Source organism: Dermochelys coriacea, chromosome 1, assembly GCF_009764565.3.
Source record: "Dermochelys coriacea isolate rDerCor1 chromosome 1, rDerCor1.pri.v4, whole genome shotgun sequence".
NCBI classification, from domain to species: Eukaryota; Metazoa; Chordata; order Testudines; family Dermochelyidae; genus Dermochelys; species Dermochelys coriacea.
In genome coordinates this window covers 10,983,937-11,004,753 of record NC_050068.2, presented here as the reverse complement: position 1 = coordinate 11,004,753, position 20,817 = coordinate 10,983,937, and the positions used below count along the sequence as shown (strand labels likewise).

Here is a 20,817-nt window from a genome sequence, read left to right as displayed (position 1 = left end):
GAATGAACATTAAATAACCCCGAAGCGCCCAGCTCCAGCTGCCGTCGCCATGGCTACGGGGGCTCGCGGTCCCTGATGGCTGCAGCGCCAGTGGTTGCTGTGTAGAAAAGTCGGGCATGAGAAGGGGGCTGGGGCTGACCTAGTTTCTGGATCAGTGTTAGCTACAGTTAAGTTACCAGGGAGTATTTGAGAGGGGTGGGGCTTCTCAGGATTGTCCAGTTGCTTTGTAACGAAAGAATCGTTATAACTAAGGCAATGATTAGGTCGTGGAATCCGTGACTTCCACTGATCTCTGACATTTTCTGCCCTGGGGCTGGAGCTCCCAGCCAGCCCCATCCCTGCAGTTCCCAGCCCCTGCCTTGGTGGGGGGACCCATCAGCTGCCCCACCGTGTCAGGGGGACCCCCTGCAGCTGCCCAGCACTGCTTCTGGGGTTAGGGGACCCCGCAGCAGCCCAGCCTCCCGGGCAGGGGACCCCAGAGCTCCCATGCACTGCAGTGGTGGGGGACCCGGGAGCCCCAGCAGCAGTGGGTGCTGAACCTGGCTTGGCCTCTGTCATGGATATTTTTAGTGAAAGTCAGGGACAGGTCACGGGCTTCCATGAATTTTTGTTATTGCCCATGACCTGTCCATGACTTTTTTTTTTTTTTTTTTTTTTTTACTATGAATATCTGGGACAAAAACATATCCTTAATTATAATACAGGGCTCATAACACGCTTGTCATCTCACGTGCTATTCTACCCATGGTACAGCTAGGGAAACTGAGGCACCCGAGCCTAAGGAGACTCAGTGCCAGCTGCCTGTCCAGCATCCCATCCCTTTGCAAGGGGCTTGGCCAGGCTCTTCCCTGGTGTCAGACTCGCTGAGCCCCTCAGGTTGGGTGTTGCCACAAGACTTGGTTAGAGGAGAGCAGCAGGGCTGCTGGGCTCATGATGAGAGAGAACAGCTGGCACAGATACCTGATGGAGGTGGAACTGGGTACCTGTTCAGGGGGCTGGGGCACATGACTTATGAGGAGAGGCTGAGGGAACTGGGCTTGTTTAGTCTGCAGAAGAGAAGAGTGAGGGGGGGATTTGATAGCAGCCTTCAATTACCTGAAGGGGGGTTCCAAAGAGGATGGAGCTCGGCTGTTCTCAGTGGTGGCAGATAACAGAACAAGGAGCAATGGTCTCAAGTTGCAGTGGGGGAGGTCTAGGTTGGATATTAGGAAACACTATTTCACTAGTGGGGTGGAGAAGTACTGGAATGGGTTACCTAGGGAGGTGGTGGAATCTCCATCCTTAGAGGTTTTTAAGACCCAACTTGACACAGCCCTGGCTGGGATGATTTAGTTGGTGTTGGTCCTGCTTTGAGCAGGGGGTCGGACCAGATGACCTCCTGAGGTCTCTTCCAACCCTAATCTTCTATGATTCTATGATCTCGTCTCTAATGATGGCCTAACATTACCTCTGATGCGCGCAGGGAAGAGGAGTGATGGAAGGATCTGTATGGAATGGTTCCTTGCAGGGGGTTCCTAACCTGGGGTCACCCGGGGGGTTGTGACCATCCTGCTCTTCCCATATTGCTGAATGGGAGCAGGAGCCAGCTCGTGGCTAAGGCTCTGGGATGCAGACGATCAGAGTTCAATTCCCAGCTTTGTCTCCTTGATCTTGGGCAAGTTCCTTATTTCCTCTGTGCCTCCATTTCCCGTCTGTAAAACAGCCATAACACCCCCCCTTTGTCTTGTCTGCTTAGACTGTGAGCTCTTCAGGCTAGCAGATGAGTGTGTGTACAGCACCTCGCATAACAGAGCCGGCTCTGGGGCTTCTAGAGACCTCAATAGGTCATCTAGTCCAGGTCCCTGCACTCATGGCAGGACTAAGTATTGTCTAGACCATATTGTGATGGTCCTATATCATAAAAGGGCTGGCAGGCTCCCAGCTGATCCCGGACACCGGCTGACTTGTGTGGTAGAGAAGCATTTAAAAATACTCTCTGACTTGCGGGGAAGGGCTCTAAATGTCACATCAGGGAAAATGTAACTTTTTTTTTTTTTTTCATAGCTCTGCAGGGAGAGGGTGCTTAGGGCATTGGACTGAAAGCCAGGGTGCCTGGGTTCTGTCTGGCCAGGCCACTGACTGAGTTTGAGGGAGTCCTTTCGTTTCCATTTCCCCATCTGTAAAATGGGCACACCACTTGCCTCTCTGTGCATCACCATGAGGCTTAATCAGCTGACGTGGGCGAGGTGCTGAGCCACTGCATTACTGTGCCTGGAGAATGGCAGCAGGTTTTAATACCAGGTGTTCCCCTCCAGGTAATAACTCGGCCTACAGAATAGACGATGCCAACCAAGATACCATCGGGGTCCTTGTGCAGCTGATCACGGAGAAGAAAGGTCAGTACAGTACCAAGGGAGGCAGGGATCTCTGACCCGTGTGGCTGAATGTTACACTCCGGGGAGAGACAGAACATGTGGCTTTCATTGCTGAGCACTGCATTGGTGCTGGCCAGTGACTTTGATTTCCAGAGAGGCTCCTCTGTACAACTCCAGCACCTAAGTGCTGTCCCCTGTTTCCTTAGCCAGCATGCCAAAGGGTGCTGGTCCTTCAGCCCCTGGACCCTAACTAGGCCACAGATGTGAACCTGCATAGCCCAACCTTTGAACAAGTAGGGCCAGGCCTGTGATGGTCTAACTCTGTCCCCGAGCTGACCCGTGGCTGAACGGCTGGTCTTGTGTCTCCCTTTGCATCTGTCTTCATGACCAAATTCCCTTTTTGTTGAATTTCCACGCACAGAGAATGCTGCGGCCCTGGAGGAGCTGCTGAAAGAGTACCACAGCAAACAGCTGGTGCAGACCACCCACAAGCCTGCTAACAGGTAAGCTTGGGCTGGCAGCCCCGTGCTGATGCTGGCTTCGTTTGTGGTTGTTCAGTGGAGACAGGCCTGCCTGAGCAGGAAAGGCTGGGAGTCTGTTCAGGGCGTGGAAAATCCAGGGCTGCTGCTGGCATCAGAGGGGCAGGCCTGGCACAGCTCCTTTTCCCAAAGGGTCTCCCTGTAGGAAGCCCCAGGACAACAAGAAACCATACACTCCCATGCCCCGATACGGCTCCATCTTGCAGCCCAGACTAAACCCAACTCCCTAAGTCCCAAGACAAACCCCTGCCATACTCAGTGGAGCTGTAGCGGGGCTTGATCCCATTGGTGCCGCAAGATGCAAATGTGCCATAACCCCTTGGGAAACCAACTCTGCCACCATATGACCAAAGGACCCACCGCACTTGCTGTACGCGGGAGTGAGCCAGGCTGACCCCTTGGTCGCTGCACAGGGTGGGCAGCTCTAGAAAGCATCCAGGGGCTGGCTGCCGGGGGAAGGATACAACTGGTCACTCCGCCCACCGACCCAGCTTAGCTGCACTCAGGTTAAACCCTACGGCACCGGGGGGATGTGCAGGTGAGCGGCTGGGTGTTGGTGTTCGCCAGCAGGGAGCTGGGGTACAGACTAGTCAGTGTCCCAGGCCGCTCTGGTGGTGGGGATGCCGGAGGGGGCATGCTAGGTGATCGGGGCTGTGATGTGCGTGACCTGTACCACCCCAGGGCCAGGAACCCACCCCGCCCTCGCAGAGAGACTTTAACTAGGGCTTCACTCACACACTCCCTCCTTCCCTACTGACTGTGTCTCTCCCCAGCAGGCTGCACTTCCTACCGCACATCCCCCACATCTGCCGGCACCAGCACCACCTGCACACGGTGCAGGGCCTGGCCACTCGCTCTGGCCCCAGCTGCACCCGCTGCTGCCAGAAGAAGTGGCCGGAGGTGCTGCTCTCTCCGGAAGCCGCTGCCGCCACTGCCGCAACCTCCATCATCCCCGCTCCCGCCAGCGTCATCCCCAAACCGGCAAAGCCGGGCGGCAAGGCCGGCTGGCCGGGAGAGATCACCATCCTCTCCGTGGGCAGGTGAGCGGGACTGGCCCCCGCCCTGAAGGGGGCAGATCCCGGGGGGCGAAGGGTTGTTGCCTGTCGCACACAGAACCGTCAGGAGTGGCACTGGGCCTGCCCCGAGGTCTGGGTCTGCAGCCCCCCGTCACAGCTCGGGCCCACCTCTAGGAGCACGCAGGGGGACACTGCAAGGCTTGGGTCACTTGCTGTAGCTCTCGGCACCCCATTGTTCATCTCAACCCCGCTGTCTGGCAGGCCCCATTAAACAGAGCCTTCCCCCAATGATCCCCAGCCCGCTGCAGAGAGCCAGTCCCAGGGGCAGCAGCCCTGCCCAAGCCCTTGATGCCACCAGGCCTGGAATGGCTCTGCTCCGATGGCGAGGAGGAAAGAGGGCTTCTCGCGAAGCTGGGTCCCATGTATGGCTCGGCAGGGGCTTACCTGGTGGGCTCTCCCTCCCCCTCTAGTGGCTGGACCACATCAGAGTTTGAGCCTGCTAAGAGCTGGGTCTTCTAGCCCAGGCAGTGGAGGCTCATGGCTTTAAATCCTGGGTTCAGTCCCCGCTACCAACAAGCCATCCAGAGGCCCCGTGTTACATACAGAACAGGCCTCCCCAAGCAGAGCCATAGACTGGGCATGGCGCACTGCCCCCTCTCGGTGTACAGGGAGACTATCCTAGGTGGCAGGGTGCCAAGATGGGGTCACTTGTTTAGCCATCTCCGGGGTTTAATGTGGGCTGGATATGGAGGGCTAACCGAGATGCACAAACACTTGGTATTAAACCCAGACGATGCAGTGTGATCATCCGACTAGAGACGGGGACTAGGAGCCAGGCCTCCAGCTCTGCCACTCATTGCCAAGGCTGCGATTTAGTCACCGAGGTCACGGAATCCATGACTTCCAAAGAGCTCCGTGACCCCAGCCAGTGCCGGCTGGGAGCTGCAGGGTCTCCTGCCACCTGGGGAGGCAGGAAGCAGCAGCATACCCCGGCCCCCCAGAGGATGAAAGCTCTGCGGGGGACGCCCACAGCTCGGAGCTGCCAGTGGAGGGGGACCCAAGAGCTCCCAGCCCGCCGGCAGCTGCCCTGGCTCCCCATTTTGTCGTGGATCTTTTTAGTAAAAGTCAGGGACAGGTCACAGCTTCCATGAATTTTTCTTTGCCTGCGACCTGTCCGTGACTTTTACTAAAAATAGCCTGTGACACAATTGTAGCCTTACCCATCGCTGTGTGACTTTGGGCAGGCTGCTTAGTCTCTGTGCCTCAGTTTCCCATTTGTGTAATGGGGCATATACCGGCCTTTGTAAGGCCAGGCGGAGAGATGCACAATGCTCAGGCAGCTGTCTCTGTGCAAAGTCAGGCCCTGCCTGACGACTGTTCCACATATGGGGGTAACGCTGGCTGGGCTGCTCATGCCCCCAGGGCAGCTGGTTGTCCCCATGCCCCGCCATAGTGTCTCTGACCCATGCGCTGCTGTGTCTGCAGGTTCCGAGTGGCTCGCATCCCCGAGCAGAAGCCCAACCCTCCAGAAGTGAAAACCATCTCGGAGAGCGGTGGGGCTGAGCCGGCCGACTCCCCCCGCCGCGGCCTCCCTGCTGAGCAGAAACCACTGGTGGGCAACGGAGCCAGGTCGAAATGGCTGAACATGGCCGACAGCCAACAAGAGGTGAGCATGCACGGGGTGGGCTGGGGAGGGGCTCCAGCCCCCACAGGCTGAGGACTCTAGTCCAGGTTTTACTCCCCTCTCCACTTCCCGCTAGACTCGGCCACCTCTCCAAAGCTTTGGCTTGGAAAGAAAGGCTGGAGGTGAGCTAAACCCTGGACCTGGGGTTCGATGGCAGGGAGGGAACTAATGCTCTAGGACACAGGTGGACAAACTACGGCCCACGAGCCCCATCCGGCCCCCCGGCCCCTCCCTCGCAACCTTAGCACACCGTGCTCCACGCAGGAATGTGCCGCTGGTAGCCAACGGAGAGCGATTTACTGCACTACGCCGGCACAATGTAGCATCACCAGAGCTCTGTGCTGTGTGGTAAGGGGGCGGGGAGCCGGGGAGGAGCTGGATAGAGGGCAGGGGAGTTGGGGGTGGTGGTCAGGGGATGGGGGGGTTGAATGGGGGGCAGGGGTCCCGGGGGGCAGTCAGGAAGGAGCGGGGGTTGGATGGGGCAGTTCCAGGGGCGGTCAGGGGCCAGGGAGTGGGAGGGGTGGAGGTGGATGGGGCGGGGTCCTGGGGGTCTGTCAGGGAACAGAGGGGGTTGGATGGGGCAGGAGTCCCGGGGAGGGGGCCGTCGGGGGCGAGAAGCAGGGGAGAGGGGGCCGATCAGGGGCGGGGCGCAGCCTGGCACAGCCTCCCCTGACCAGCCCGCCATACAGTTTCCGAAACCCGATGTGGCCCCCAGGCCAAAAAGTTTGCCCGCCCCTGCTCTAGGAGCTTCCTGTCCCCAGCGTGTATGAACTGCGCCCCTGCCTGGAGGCGATAGTTGGGCTCTCTGTGATCCCCTGGGTGGCTCTGAGGCACAGCTAGCCTCCCTTCCCCATCTCGGGGAGCTCTGCGTTGTCAGCCAGCTGGCTGGCGATCGGCCGTAAGGAAATCTGTCTCGCGGCATGGCCTGGGCAAGCTGCTGAATTCCAGAGCTGTGCGTCTGTCGGCTTCTCCCGGGATTATACGCACACGCTGCGCCGTCCAGTTTAAATCCCCAGCATAAGCCAGTTGGGCAGGAGCCAGAGGCCCGAGGATGCGAACCTCCTTCTCCTGGTCAGAACGCTGCTGAGTCAGGAGGAGCGAGACGGCTCTTCTGCCCCTCTGGCCTGTGGCCTCTCTGCTGACGCCGCCAGGTGGAGGAGAGTGTTGGGGGCTGTGGACACCTGTCCTCTGAGCCCTGGAAAGAGTCATCAGGCTCGCTGCACGTAAAGCAGCTGTCAGGCAGCAGTGGCCCCGAGCCAGCTGGCTGGGCTTTGGATGCGGCTGCCGTATGCTACCCCTTTTCTAGGAGAGCCACCGCTTTCTGCAGACTTCACGCCTACCGTTTACGTATGAACGACCGCTGCCCTGGACACTGCCAAGCCCGCGCCCCCCCCCCTTCCCCCTCCGGCTCTTACCCAAGTCAATAGCAGCTGTGGGTGCTCAACACCTCTGACCACCAGGCCGCAAGCTTCTAGCTCTGACTGCCAAGGGGTCGTGCCCAACGTGAAGCAGGGCAGCGTGGTTTTTAGTGAGCCGGCAGTGTCAGAAACCCCAGCACCAGGAACTGTCTTAACGGGGCACTAACTCTGGGGCCTAATGCTGACCATAGGAGCCAACACCATGGGTGCTCACCAGCCACCCACCAATCAGCTGTTTGGCAGCAGGCAGGAGGTGCTGGGGGGAGGAGATGGAGCCCGCTTGGGGGAGAGGGGGCGGAGCAGGGGTGGGAAGAGGTGGGGGGAGAGGCAGAGGTGGGGCAGGAAGAGGCAGGGGGAGGGGGGACCTTGGGGGAAGGAGTGGAATGGGGGTAGGGCCTCGGGGCAGAACATCCACCTGGGCAGAAGAAAATCGGCACCTGTGGTGCTGACCCCTAACTATCCCGCTGCTGCACCACCCTCCTAGAACCAGCCAGCGACTGTGGGTAGATTCTGAGTGTATCTCAAATCACTGACCTCCCCTTTTCCCAGCCTGCAGCGTGTCCTCTGCCTCTCAGCTGCCACATGCTGGAATATGTTGAGGACACTGAATTCAGGATCTGAAAAGCAAAAGACCCCCGGTAGTGTAGTCCTTTTAGGACTTTATCCCCGATTTTCCGGGCTTTTGGCTGTACAGACAGATCCAGCAGGGAGTGCTGGCAAATGGGCTGCTCTCCAGCATCGACCATGTGCAGCCGCAGCGTATCACACCCAGTCTGTATGGGAGCCTCATGGAACATGTTAATTGTGGTGCTTCCTACATTAGAAAAACAGCCGCTGGCCAAGGCAGGGGGTGCCCTGACCCACAGCGATGGGATCTGCCGTGGTGTTATGGCAGTGCATAGCTGGGATCATCTTCGGCTCTGAGGCCCGAGCCGCACAGGGCTGTTTACCTGGGAGTCCCTTGTGCCTGCGGCTGGGTGACCGGGTTTGTTTTCAGGACGTTGTGTTTCCTGCCCTTGGTGGTGGCTGCGCCGTTGACAGCGGGGCTGTGGTCTCGTGGAAGCTCTCGCTGCACATCTCTCTCCCATGGATGGTGGGCAGTGGCTAGGGGGAGCCAGGGCTGGGCGACCGTGTATGTGCACAGATCCTATCCCCAGCTCTACAGCACAGGGAATTTGTGACTGGGATCGGTCATCGGTCCAGGTGAGCAATAGAGCAGGGCCATGTCCCAGGGAGGGCTGTGAGCCCGCAGAGCCACCGCGAGGAAGTCTGAAGTGTTCAGTGTTCAGTAAGCACCCTCGGCATTGGGACGCTCCTCTGGGATCTGCAGAATGGGGCTGGGCAGCTGGCGCAGTCACTGCAGGCGAGTCGGGAGCTGTAAAGTAATACGGGGCTGCAGAGTGCAGGGTGACGCTTCAGAGCGGGCGGGCGAACTCCTCTGCAGCTGCTCCCCCGACCCCACCTCCTTCCCAGAGAGAAACCACCCCCATTGCCCCACTTCTCCATCCTGGCCATAACACTGCTGCTCTGGGGGAGGGGAGCAGGGATGCTGTGCCATGGCAGGCCGCTGGCATTCTCGCAGCCAGAGACCGCCGAGCCTGCCTTGAGAGGGCCGGGGAGCTAGGGAGCTTGAACATGCAGAAACAGCCTCCTGGGGGGCAGAGGGGCTGCCCCTGGCACATGACGAGCCACCACGTCAGGGGCGTTTGCTGGCACTTCTCCCTTAACGGAGACAGAGCAGGTGGAAGGGGCATGGTTTGTTCTGCCCGGTATCGGTGCCTGGGCCTCCGGGTCCCCCTGCTGGCCAGTCGCTGAATCACACACAACTGCACCAGTAAAGGACTTGCCAAAGCAGTGGGCAGTGCTGAAAGGGAAGATACACAGGTGTGAACGCCTGGTACATCAGCAGTGTGTTTCAGGACAGCCCCTAGGTCATAAGCCTTGTTCTCTGAAGGTAACAGAGCCCTTTGGATTTGCTGCCACGGGGTGCTGAGGGTTAGGGGCACTCGAGGGACTGTTCGGGTTCAGCTCTGAGCCAGCTGGTCTGGGAGAGCTTGGCTCAGCAGGGCTCTCTGTGCTTTGCAGGGCACCCCACAGGCTGCAGTGGTGTCACGGTGAAGGGTAGGCGGCAGGTTTCAAAGAGGGAACAGCTCTACCAGAGGCTAGGACAGGGTTTGTCTGCGTCGTGTTGTGGGCCTGTCTGGTTCCTGTGGGCTCATTAGTCCTTCCTTGCAGAAGAATGTGTCTGACCCCACAAGGCACCTCCAGAGCAGCAGCAGCCATGTGCAATGGTCGCTTACCCTGGAATCCTGCAGGACTGACTGATCCCTCCTACGCACCTGTCCTGCGGCCTGTCGGCTCCAGCCTGTGATTTCCCAGGGCAGCAAACTGAAGCCCAGCTTGCATCTCTGGTCACTTCCAGCCCTGATGGCTAGAAGGGTCCAGCTGGACCCTTCAAACCCTGTGCCTTGATGCTGGATGGGGTGAGGCCCTGGCAGTGCTTCTCCGAAAGGGTGGCAGTTCTGTGACTGGGAGACGACACTGCCATCAACACCTACACACGCTCATGAGTCTCCACCTCCTTGTTGGTTTGACTTCCCATTGCCTGGCATGAGTGAGAGGCAGCAATAACCCCAGAGTAATGTATCATTGCTTTTGTGGGTCAACTAGAGGAGTGCCCTCCGGTGGTTGGAGCAGGGGGAAGGGAAGCAGGACTCCTGGGTTCTGTGCCTGGCTCTGCCAGACTGACTTAGGCTGCACTTTGATGGAAGTGTTCTGAAATAGAGGGTGGGATTTTCTGGTGAGTCTATGTGATTAAGGAGCACTGGTTCCCTTGGCTTCCAATGGACTATGGCCCAAGTGACTTAGGAGCTTTTGCAGAACACACACACACAGGTTTCAGAGTAGCAGCCGTGTTAGTCTGTATTTGCAAAAAGAAAAGGAGTACTTGTGGCACCTTAGAGAGACACACACTTCCATGTGCTGCAATTAAGGATTCCCTCTCTTCAAGCAGAGGGGAATTGGCTTGGCCTGGTTGGGGTTTTTTGTTGTGATCGATTTCAGACAAGTAACACACATAGCTCAGTCCAAAGCAGATTATTGCATCAGCCTCTGGATGGGAAATAGCCCCAGTCCCCCTGCCCAGCATAGAGCAGAGCTTGCAGTGCCAGCGGGGGAGGCAGTGAAATTGCTCCCCCAAAGGCAGAGCTGGGCTGCCTTTCTGTTCCTCCCTTGAGCCACTTGCGCACTCTAGCCCACAGAGCAGACTACAGGAGCCAGGCCTGTGTCGACAGACACAACATCCTAATTATCCCACCGCTGTGGAGCCCAAAGGGAGGGGAGGGATGCGTCTCCTCCCTCGGACTGCAGTGATGGTCCTCCATGGGGCTTCGGAGTCTCTCATATGGCCAGGCATGCAAGGGCAGGTATACTGGCCCTGTGACCCTTGTCCGGCACAGTTACAGGGAGGTAAGGAGACTTTGCACCCCATTTGGTTGCTCTGTGATGCAGAAGGGCTGGAGAGGATTTCTAGTGTCTCTTATCTACATTAGATCAGACCAATCCATGCTAGAGCGTGGTGCCCAGCACGACGAGTGGCACAGTGCAGACAGCCTCTTGTAGCACCATAGCACAGCTGCAGAGCATGTAGGGTCTGTGCTGTCACGGGGATGGTGTCTGATGACTTGGCCCTGGGCAGCTGTTCTGGGTCTAACCCCACTGGCCTCTGAACCTGGGCTCTCAGCATGGGTGCTGTAACAGAGGGGTGGGGGGCATGGCCCTCTCACTTTTTGAAAGTGGATGGGCCTGGCCAGTCCACTTTTCACCACAGCCTCGGTCCTCTGCCTCTCCTCTTCCCTGCCAAGGCACTGCCCCTGGGGGTGAGGAAGAGGGGGGCAGGGCCATGAAGGGGGTGAGGCCTTGTGGCCCTCCCACTTTTAGGCAGAATCCCTTGCCCCTGATATTAGATGATCTGTCCACTTGAGATGCCAGGCTTTCTCTTAATGTGGGTGGTGAGCACAGATGTGCAGCTTGCATAGCTCTTTGGGGTGGGGACGTCTTGGCAAATTAAGTCATCCATCACCCTCCCTTCTAACAGCGAAGCCCTTCTCTGTCTCAGCAGGCTGCTAGAGGCCAATGCTGAGGCTTCTTACCCTGAAATCAGAGATTCAAATTGTACTTGGTCAACGCTACCCTTCAGCATTACATAAACTTGGGGTCTCTCTGTTCTGTTTGTACAGCACCTAGCACAATAAGGGTCCAGGATTCCTAGATCCTACCACACTACAAATAATCACCCTTCCTAATTACGGCAGCAAAAAACCAGGTACTAGGAGAGAAGGCCCTGCCTGGTCCGTGACCCGAAGTGAAACCCTTGGGCAAACCAGGCCATTTGAGCCATTTTCCCTAAAAACCTGAACCCGTTAAAGCAGCAGGGCAGGTCATGGTCTCAGATGTTCTCTTGATCACCTGAACCTCCATTCACCCTGATGTCTCTGAGAACAGAACGGCTTCAGACTGAAAGCTCTTCGGGCCAGGGCCGATCCCTGGTCAGGACAGGTGCCCCCAAGAGGGGCTGTATTATCAATAATCCCAATGCATGAGTGGAGGGGGGGGGCTTCCAAGGAAGTGTGAAGCTTTTAATCATACTAGCACTCCCTTGGTGGTAGATCTGGCAAGAAGAAGTGCCCAGCCAGGGGTGCCCTTCAGGGAGCTGGCTGTCCAAGGTAGGGGGCCATTGTGTAACTCCATGTGCAGATTGTCCATCTGTTGATCATTCTGCTGCAGTCCCTGCCACCTGTTTTGGTGCATGGTCTTGTAGCGATTGAGTTTTGACATGTGGGGACACCCCCCGTCAGACGCTCAAAGCTCACACTGACAAGGGAGGGGATGGCTTGGGCTCCTAAGTATCATCTGGTTTAAAACCCCCGGCTTCCATGGAACTGTGAATTCCCAGCCCAGCAGAGCGCTGGATGACTCAGGCCCTAGTGAAGCAGCTAATGTGATATTGTTGGGTTTCCTCTGTAGGGGGTTCTTGAGACCTTTTAAACCCAGATCCTGTCCCCACTGCGCAGAGTCTCGCGTTCTCCTTGTCTCTCTTGGTCGGGGGGGGGGGGGGGGGAAACGGCGTGTCTCAGGCCAAATTTCTGTTCCCATAGAAGAGGAAAGACTTGGGTGTCGAGCACCAGCTGCCAGTGGCTCTTCACCCTAGAGGTGGGGCTGGGTATGGATAAGTTGTGTGTGTGCACACTGGCATGTGTGTGGCGTTCTACGGGGCTGGAGCTGTATTACCCCCCGGGACACTTGTAGCAATTATCTTCCAGGGCAGCATGGCCAGGGAGCTCTTTCTAGGCCGTAACCTGCCCTCACCCTTCAAGCACCTTCCAGTTAGATGCAAGGTTGAAGGGATGGGGGGGGGCGTTGTAGCAGACCCAGCACCAAGGCTTCCTCAACCAGCCTGTTATAAGGTCATCCTTAACTCACCTGTTCCCTCGCATGGTTCCCCAAAGCTCTTGCTAAATCTCCCAACATGTCCGTGAGGTGGAAAAGTAGGCTTAGCCCCACTTTACAGATGGGGAAACTGAGGCATGGACACACTGAGGGCTTGTCTACACAAGGACACACAGGACAGTTAATTTGAATTAACATTCAAAATGGATTACAGTGGCCTTAATTTGGTTTAGTTAACTGAATTAATGCTACTTTAATTCTAAGCGAGGGGTTGTTTTTTTTTGTTTTGTTTTTGTTTTTTTTTAACTAATCCACTTTTAAATTACTTTGGATTAATACAGCTGGGTGTCCCTGTGTAGACAAGCCCTACGCAACTTGATCCAGGTCCTATTGTGAGCCAGTGGCAGGGCCGGGGATGGGCCCCAGGAGTTCCTCTCATTCCAGGCCCCAGCTCTGTCAGCATTTTGCCAAGCTCACCCTAGGCCTCTGGGCTGGCTGCCGCGCCAGAGGCTGCATGTTGGTCACACGTCTCGTCTCTTGCCTCCCACTTACAGGTGATCATCTGACTCCCTCGTGCACCAGGAGACCTGAGAAGCGGCTCACTTAGAGGCTTCTGGTTGAACAGTCCACCCACGAAAAGCAAACCCTGGGCACTGCTGAAGGCGAAGAGTGACACTCATTTTCCCCTCGGGAGAGCTCCACCACCCCGGAGAATGGCAAGGCGCAGCCCCGGGTACCAGGGCCTGGGCGGGCAGGGAGGAGCCGAAGGCCATGCCCAGCATCCCAAAGCATTTTTCTTTTAGGGAAGGACTTGGGGGGGGGGAGGGGAAGGAGGCATGGGGGCTCAGGTTGCTGGAACAATTCGTATAGTGGGGGTGTCAGAGCCATTGAACCAAACTGTAAACCTCACTTCAAACCAGGGGGCGTGGCAGCACCCCTAGTTCCAGCACCTATGGGTGGGATGGGGGATACTTAGCTGCCTAACTGGAAAAACCATGCTACCTTCTTTAGATCATAGGGGCTGTTGCTCCAGCAGAGAGCAGTGTTCTTAAACTAGGGCCTAGGGTAGATAGATTGAGAGAGAGGGGGGCAGCTTGTTGTTGGATTGGAGCATGTTCCTACCTCCCAGGGGCTCCAGGATGAGGGGGGACGTTGCATTGCAATGTACCGGTCTGGGGTTGGCTGCTAGTCCTGGGGATGGCGAGTTTGGCTTTCTCTTTCCCCCTTCAAGAACAAAGGGAAACCCGGGGTGACTTGCAGTGAAACTCTCTGGCGGTAGACAGCCCAGCCTAATGTTACCAACGCTCTGTCTACTTTCATGTCCCAGTGGTGATTGCATTGGCCCAGTAATGGCACAGCTCTTGCTGTGTAATTTTATCATGTCTTGCCACATCTGGTGTTTTTCTTAAAGCCCCAGCTCCTGGATCCATGTGATAGGAGGACACTCTCAGCTTTCATTAATCCCCCTTGCTCATCCTGCCCTAAATTTCTAGCACACATGGTTGCAGGGAAAAGCTTGAAAGTATGACCCCAATGGTTCAGAAACCAGAAACGACATAAAAGGAACCCAAATTTTAGGATCCCCCCTCACCCCCAAAATCATAATTTTTAAGCTCCTTTCGTGATTTTTTTGAATGCGTGCAGTTGGCCATGGTGCTCCCATCTACCCCTAAGAGGGCTAGTGGCATTGTAGTTGCTAATGGTGCTTTCAAGAGACGCACAAGAGTTGCAGGGGAGGAATCCAAACAAGGCACGTTTCCTCCGTTGTTCCTGCCACGAGGGAAGCAGGGACCATGCTCCATTGAGTCGAGCGGTGCCTAACCCTGCCTCAGACAGTCTTTATTTTTGTTTGTGTGGGGTCGGCTTGTCAAGCAGGAAGCTGCACTTACTGGTTCAGAAGCTCAGGGATTCTCTGCTTTGGTGGTTAATTTTGGATCTTTGCCGTTAGCGGGAAGAGCTCTGTGGCTGGGTTGTGACAGGATGGTCAGTGTCTGGGGGTGGGTTCTGCCTGCTGCCCAGCGCTAAGGGGCTGCCCCAGCTTACTCTGTGTTTGCTGCAGTGGTGGAAGCTGATTCAGGCCCCAGCTACATCTCTGCTCTGGATGCTAACGCTGTACATGAGGCTGTGGGGAATTCCTCCCTCTCCCCTTCAAACTCTCGGCTCAGGGTTACTTTCCAGTGTCTCAGTGAAGTATTTTTCTTAGAGCCTCGTCCGTGTCATGGGAGAGCAGTGGCTCCCTCAGTTGAAGTCAATGTTCTGCTGGGGGCAGTTACCCCTCTAAAGAAGGGAAATTGTTGCTGTTAAAAATGACTGCCCCGGTTTAAAGAAACTGTTAACTGTGATTGAGAGAGAGAGCAGGGCTTGCGGGCTACCCCCGGGTGTCCATGAAGGGGCTGGCCATTCTGCCTACACCGCCCTAGGGCAAATCCACCACCCCCTTTAGAAAAAGGGATGGGCGAGTTTTCCCAGCCAGCCCTTTAGTGGCGTCCATCCTTGCCCACTGGATGAGGATTTCACCCACTCGTTCTGATGGCCTGGGGTCTACAGATTAATGAGCCCATCTGGCTTTAGCATCTGTGAAGCCTCTTGACTCTCCTCAGGGCTCCCTGCCCAAGGGGCCTCCTGGCCACTGAGAACTCTGGGGCTGACCGCACTTGCTTTGTTCTCACACGGCGATGGCTCCCCGCGTCGGAGAGGACAGCACGCAGGATCTCCCAGGGGGCTGCTGCCATTTCACTGCAGCTCACTTAGATCCCATTCAGAGCTCTCCTCTATGACTGGGCATTATTGCAGGGCCCATCCTGTGCCCAGTGAATAATGCTCACTTGGGGGCGCTTACCCAGCAAACCCGCCCTGGGATCACAAACTCCAACAGCATCTTCCAGTCCTGGCCCTGATAACACTGTAGCATCGCTGCCGGGCGTGCGGCACATTGTCCCATCACTCTAGCAAAGTGCAGTGTTGCATTAGCAAGACTGGCCCATAATTTTCAACAGGTCAGAAGCTCCAGGACTGAGACCTTCAAAAACGAGGCAGGGGAGCCCCTCTGGCTGTCCAATGATGATAGATCAGGTAACCTAGGCCCATGAGCCGCCTCCTCTAGGGTGGGGGGAAGCTTAGGTATGCATGTTGCAGCACTACTGTCCAGTGCTAGACATGATGCAAGATCTGGGGCCAGCAGCTCTGTCCTAGCCCAGCATGTGGCCCCTGGGCTGGCATCCCTGGCCCCAGCCCTCCTGGGGTGTTATCCCATTGTTTACATTAGGGTTAGTTCTATTGTATATTGTCAGTCACGCCATTGATCTGTGTTGTACATCACATGCTCGGTTATTTATGAGGGCGGTGCGGGGACCTGCTTTTTAACCATGTTTGTCCAGGCCCCCCTGCAGCTGGCAGCGTCCCCAGCTGGGCCCGTGCCTTTTATTTATTGAAGACAATGTGGTTTTTTTTTTTTTTTTAAAGCCATCATTTGTTTTTAGCCTCCTGGTTTATTTCTGTAAGTCAATAACTAAATAAATCCAATGTCAAGTGAAGGTGGGGCGTCTGGGGATTTGTTTGTTGGTCGAGCCTCTTTCTTCTCGGCCTGTGTTTGGGGAAGCAGGTGTATTTCACAGGCACTGCCACACCAGAGGCCTGCACCGAACCATTTGCTTGTGTTGAGAGGAAGGATGGGGTGGGGGGGTAGGGCACCAGCCTAGGACTTGGGAGGCCTGCGTTCAAGTCCCTGCTCTGCCACAAACCACCTCTGTGACCATGGAAAAGTCACTTAGAAAGGGACGTAGGTGCTTAAATCTAATGTGCGGGTGCCACTGACCTTCTCAAAACCATCATGCAGCTGCCACGTAACCGTGGAGGTGCCTAAGTTTGCATTGGTCAGCATGTGCAAAGCTACCTCAAGGGCTGATGCTGCCTCCAGCTAATGAGCTGCTTGGAGCCACCGCTCAAGCCTCAGGATTCACAAAGGCGGTGAGCCCACGCCGAGCTTACCAGGCATGCTGAGAGACATACAAAAGGTAGCTAGAGGTGAGCTGGGTGGGGGTGTGTGTGTGTGCGTGCACCTAGGTCATTAGGGCAGTCCCCTAAATTGTGGGAGGCCTAGGCTCCCGTCCCTGGGCTGCCTGATTTAAGAACAAGACGAAGCGGACATGGCTTAGGCACCTTCTTCCAGAAGGGGTTCCCAGCTAAGAACCATAAATAACTGATGATCTAAGCCTAAGCCCTACCTCTTTCCTTGGCATTTCACTCCTGGTGGCCGTAAGCAGCTGCTTGCTCACTCCTGGCCGGCACCACGCCTCCCCTTAAGAGCTGAAGGGGGGACATGCCACTGCTTCCGGCAGCTGATTGAGGTAAGCGCTGCCTAGAGCCTGTGCCCCGTCTGCCACTCAGTCCCAGCCCGGAGCAACTTCCTGCACCCCGACCCCTTCAGCCCCCAATTTTGTGAGCATTCATGGCCTGCCATACAATTTCCATACCCAGATGGGGCCCTCAGGCCAAAAAGTTTGCCCATCCCTGCCTTATCTTATGAGGGGTTCAGGTAGTATGGTGAGAAATCACAGCTTGCCTTGGGGCTGCCGTGGGACTATCCTCTAGTCTAGGCCAGTGGCTGGCACTAGGCAAATCCCCAGCTGGAGCCAAGGGCCTAGTGCTGGATGGCTGAAGGGCAAGGCTAACCTTTCAATGGTGCAGTAGGCCCAGAGTCATTGCTTCTGAACAGCGTGTGCGTTCCTGCTGCGTGGGGATGTGAGGATTTTAAAGCTTCACCAGGAAGCTAATGACATTTACTAACAAAGCAGAGAGGCATTTTCCATCCTGCACGGAACTACCCAGCAGCTACCTGGAACAGGTTCTGGTCCCAGCTTTGGTGGTTGCGTAAGTGCGTGCTGGGCCCTTTATGCTCAAGGATCGCCAAGGGTTGGTACGTTAAGCCTTGTGGTCTCCCTGGGCCAATATTAAATATCAGCCCTAGCTTACTGCTAGAGGAGACAGGTAGGGTGTTTATAGGCCTGCCCCTGCCTTGCCAATGCTCCTTGAGCACATCACTTACAGCAGCCTCTCTGCCTTAGTTTCCCTAACAGCTCTGCCCCATCTACATCCTGAGATATGTAGAAGACTAAAACACCAACCCAAGCCCATCATTCTTGGTGCTCTTCCTGGACAACCAAACTGGACAAAATCCCCAGGGGAAAGCCCAAGGCCAAATCCTGCACTGGCCCAGGGCGCTGGACTGAGGGAGCAAATGGAGCCCTTCATACATCTGAGCTAGAGTTCAGGCTGTGGCTTATTTATTTAGAACAGAGGCCTGGCGCTGTAAGACTCAGTTTACCTGTCTGTGCACTGGGGAAAAACCCATGCCTTTCTCCCATGACTTGCCACTTGCCTTGAAGGAAGGTGTGATCCTAGCACAGAGTATCAACATCAGTAATGCAAGAGGAAGTCCAGCAGTATCACCAGCCCAGCGCCTCCTGGGTAAAAAGCCTGGCGCGCTTGCTACTTGTTTTTCCTGCCGTGCCTGGCAGTGGCGCATGCAGCCCTATTTGTTCTCTTCATGGTAGTGGGGGGGGGGGGAATGTCGCAAGCACGCTTGCCTCAGACAGGCTCAACACCTCTGAAGAAGTAGGTTAAAACATGACAATCACGCACAGCAATGGGGCAAGCCGAGCAGCAACAGCAGCCCGCATGCGCAGATAAAAGGAGAAGTGTGAAGCCAGGGGGGTGGGGAAGAATAAAAGACAGGCCTGTTTAGTTTAAACCACCCACACGCTGAGTATATACTGGCAGCTTCTGAGCTGCCTTAATGGACAGGGCCTATTTATTATATATGCACACGCATAACGGCAGGACATGCTCTGTGTCTCATAGTCTCAGCTATTTATATATAGATATATATAATGACTTAAGAGCGATGGAGAAAGAGACTCAAATATAAATAGTCTTTATATTTAGGAGCTAGAATACACTTTGTCTTAGTCGTGGACCATCACCATTTATCTTTCTATAATAACAGTTTCCAGCAAGGAATATCAGATTTTACACATGAGCCAAACCACAGACGCTTAGTAATGCAATCTGAGCCACAGTAAATAGTTCGCTCTTGTTCGTTCTTATTTAGCCAGCAGCTGACGCCTGCTGGCCTCATTGTAGCTATGCGTTATTTCTGTCACCAGTAGGAGATTTTAAAACTAGACTTAGCAGAGGATGAGTGACTGTCTGACCTTGAAGGAGACAGAGCAGCCTGCCTGCCCTGCCCCCCACCCCCCCAGCCCCAAATGCCATTTGTGAGTTTCTGGGTTTGCTCCCCTCCCACAATTTTTGTCTATGTTGGTTGCAGAGAAACACTTCCAACATGGGCGTAACACAGCGCTGCCTGCCTGGGTCACCACCCACAGGTACTGAAAGGACAGTGCGGAGAGGTGTGAACCACCCACAGTCATTGCAAGTGAATGTTAATTCTGAAGTCTAATGCTGTCACACTTGAGTGGCCAGCTTTGGTAATTATTTGAGCCTCAGGCCAGATAAATGATTTAATGCTTATGGGGAGGGCAGAACCAGAACCAAAAGAAGCTTAGATTTGTACCCTGTGGACAATGCTACCATCGGGCCTGTCACATAGGGCATCATCTTCCACTCAGACCTCTCTCTAGGGCCGCACCTCCAGACTCTCTCTAGGTCTTGCAATGTCTTTCTGCCTAACATCGCCAAGGTACAGCCTTTCCTAGCCCACCACACGGCTAAAACTCTCAGCCAGGCTCTCATCAGCTCACCTCCCGATTACAGCAACGTCCTTCACATTGGCCTTGATGAACACAATCTCGCTGCGCTCGCTCATAGCCATGGAAAAAGCTGCTGCAAAGATCATTCTCCTAGCCAGGCCCTTTGACCGTGTCACCTCCTTCCTTGTAGCCCTCCATCTGCCCTCCCCACACACACACACACCCTTCACGCTCATATAAAACACAAGCTGCTTGGCTACAGTTTCAGGACCCTTCATAGTCAAGCCCTGCCCTACCTATCGCCTGTCATTTGCTGTGGCGCTCTCAGTGTTCAGCTTTGATCAGCCCAGGATTTCAGCTTCCATGGCCCACTTGTTTCATTTTCAACCACTCGCCTTCGTGTTTTCTCCCATGCTGCCCCTCATGTTTGGGAGCAGCGCCCTGTAAATAACAGCAACGCCACCTCATTGCCCCCCTTCCCAGCCCTCCTTCAAATGCTCCTTTGCTGTGAGGCCTTCAAAAAAAAAACCCTTCACAACTGTGAATAGCACACGCTGCTTGGGGCAGGGCAGACCCAGCCCCTCTGTAGCCTGAGACCCACACTTCCCAGGACACACCCAGCCCCCTCTGTAGCCAAAAACCCAGTGCACACGCTGCCCAGGACAGACCCAGCCCCTCTGCGGCCAGGGACCCACTCTGCCCGGGCAGACCCAGCCCCTCTGTGGCCAGCGACCCAGAGCCCACGCTGCCCGGGGCAGACTCAGCCCCTTTACGGCCGGGTTCACAGAACACTGTCTGGGGTGGCCACAGAGCTCTTGCAGGCAGCACTAAGTGGGAGTCTTGCTGGGGCGGTCAGGGACATGGACACAGTTTGGATCAGCCAGGTGAGGGTGAGGCGCATTGGCAGATGCTTGGGGGGGAAGAGGGGGGGTTCAGTCGGTCGCCTGCCCTGTGCAAGGTGAGTGCTTTGGCCTGGAAGGGTGTGGAGCCAACACAGACCCGGCAGGAAACCCGCCTGCTGCATTGTTACCAAGCCCTCCCCTGCAGCACGCTGCTGCGGCCACTCGATGGCATCAACACCGCATTGTTCAGCAGGGACCGGCCTGCGTGAAGGCGGCTGGGAGGGGTGTCGCAGCGCAGACACTGCACCAGTGCAGACACGCCGGAGAATTCCTCAATCTGCCCCTGAACATTAATGCCAGGGCTCAAGGCACTGTCATTTACAGCCCCACCCCAAAATGAATCCAGCTATCAGTGCTGTCAATACTTGTGCTTTGCTCCCAAGTAGGGTGACCAGATGTCCCGATTTTATTGGGACAGTCCTGATTTTTGGGTCTTTTTCTTATGTCGGCTCCTATTATCCCCTACCCCCCATTCCGATTTTTGGGTCTTTTTCTTATGTAGGTTCCTATTACTCACCCCCATCCCGATTTTTCACACTTGCTGTCTGGTCACCCTCCTCCTAAGTATCATGTTATTTGGTGGTTTTTCTTAAAGCCCCCGGCTCCTGCATTATGTGACTATGTGAGCTGCTCAGCTGTTATTTGTTAAAGCGTCAGTCACTCGCCCTTGTGGGTGCAGGGACATGCCCCCCGCCTGAGCGCATCTGGAAGGTGCGACCCATAGAAGGCAAAGAAAAAGACGCCAA

The 20,817-nt window shown here is 55.7% G+C and overlaps 1 protein-coding gene across 1 annotated transcript in view; it reads left to right on the top strand.

Annotated features, from left to right (window-relative positions):
• RELT (RELT TNF receptor) overlaps positions 1-15,992 on the top strand; it is an 81,106-nt gene extending 65,114 nt beyond the window's left edge. The window contains exons 7-11 of the mRNA XM_038387705.2: positions 2,295-2,375; positions 2,776-2,857; positions 3,667-3,933; positions 5,395-5,575; positions 13,014-15,992. Coding sequence (XP_038243633.1) covers positions 2,295-2,375; positions 2,776-2,857; positions 3,667-3,933; positions 5,395-5,575; positions 13,014-13,025 — 623 coding nt within the window. The 3' untranslated portion in view covers positions 13,026-15,992. The remainder of the gene's footprint in view (positions 1-2,294; positions 2,376-2,775; positions 2,858-3,666; positions 3,934-5,394; positions 5,576-13,013) is intronic.
• Positions 15,993-20,817: the final 4,825 nt, after the last annotated feature.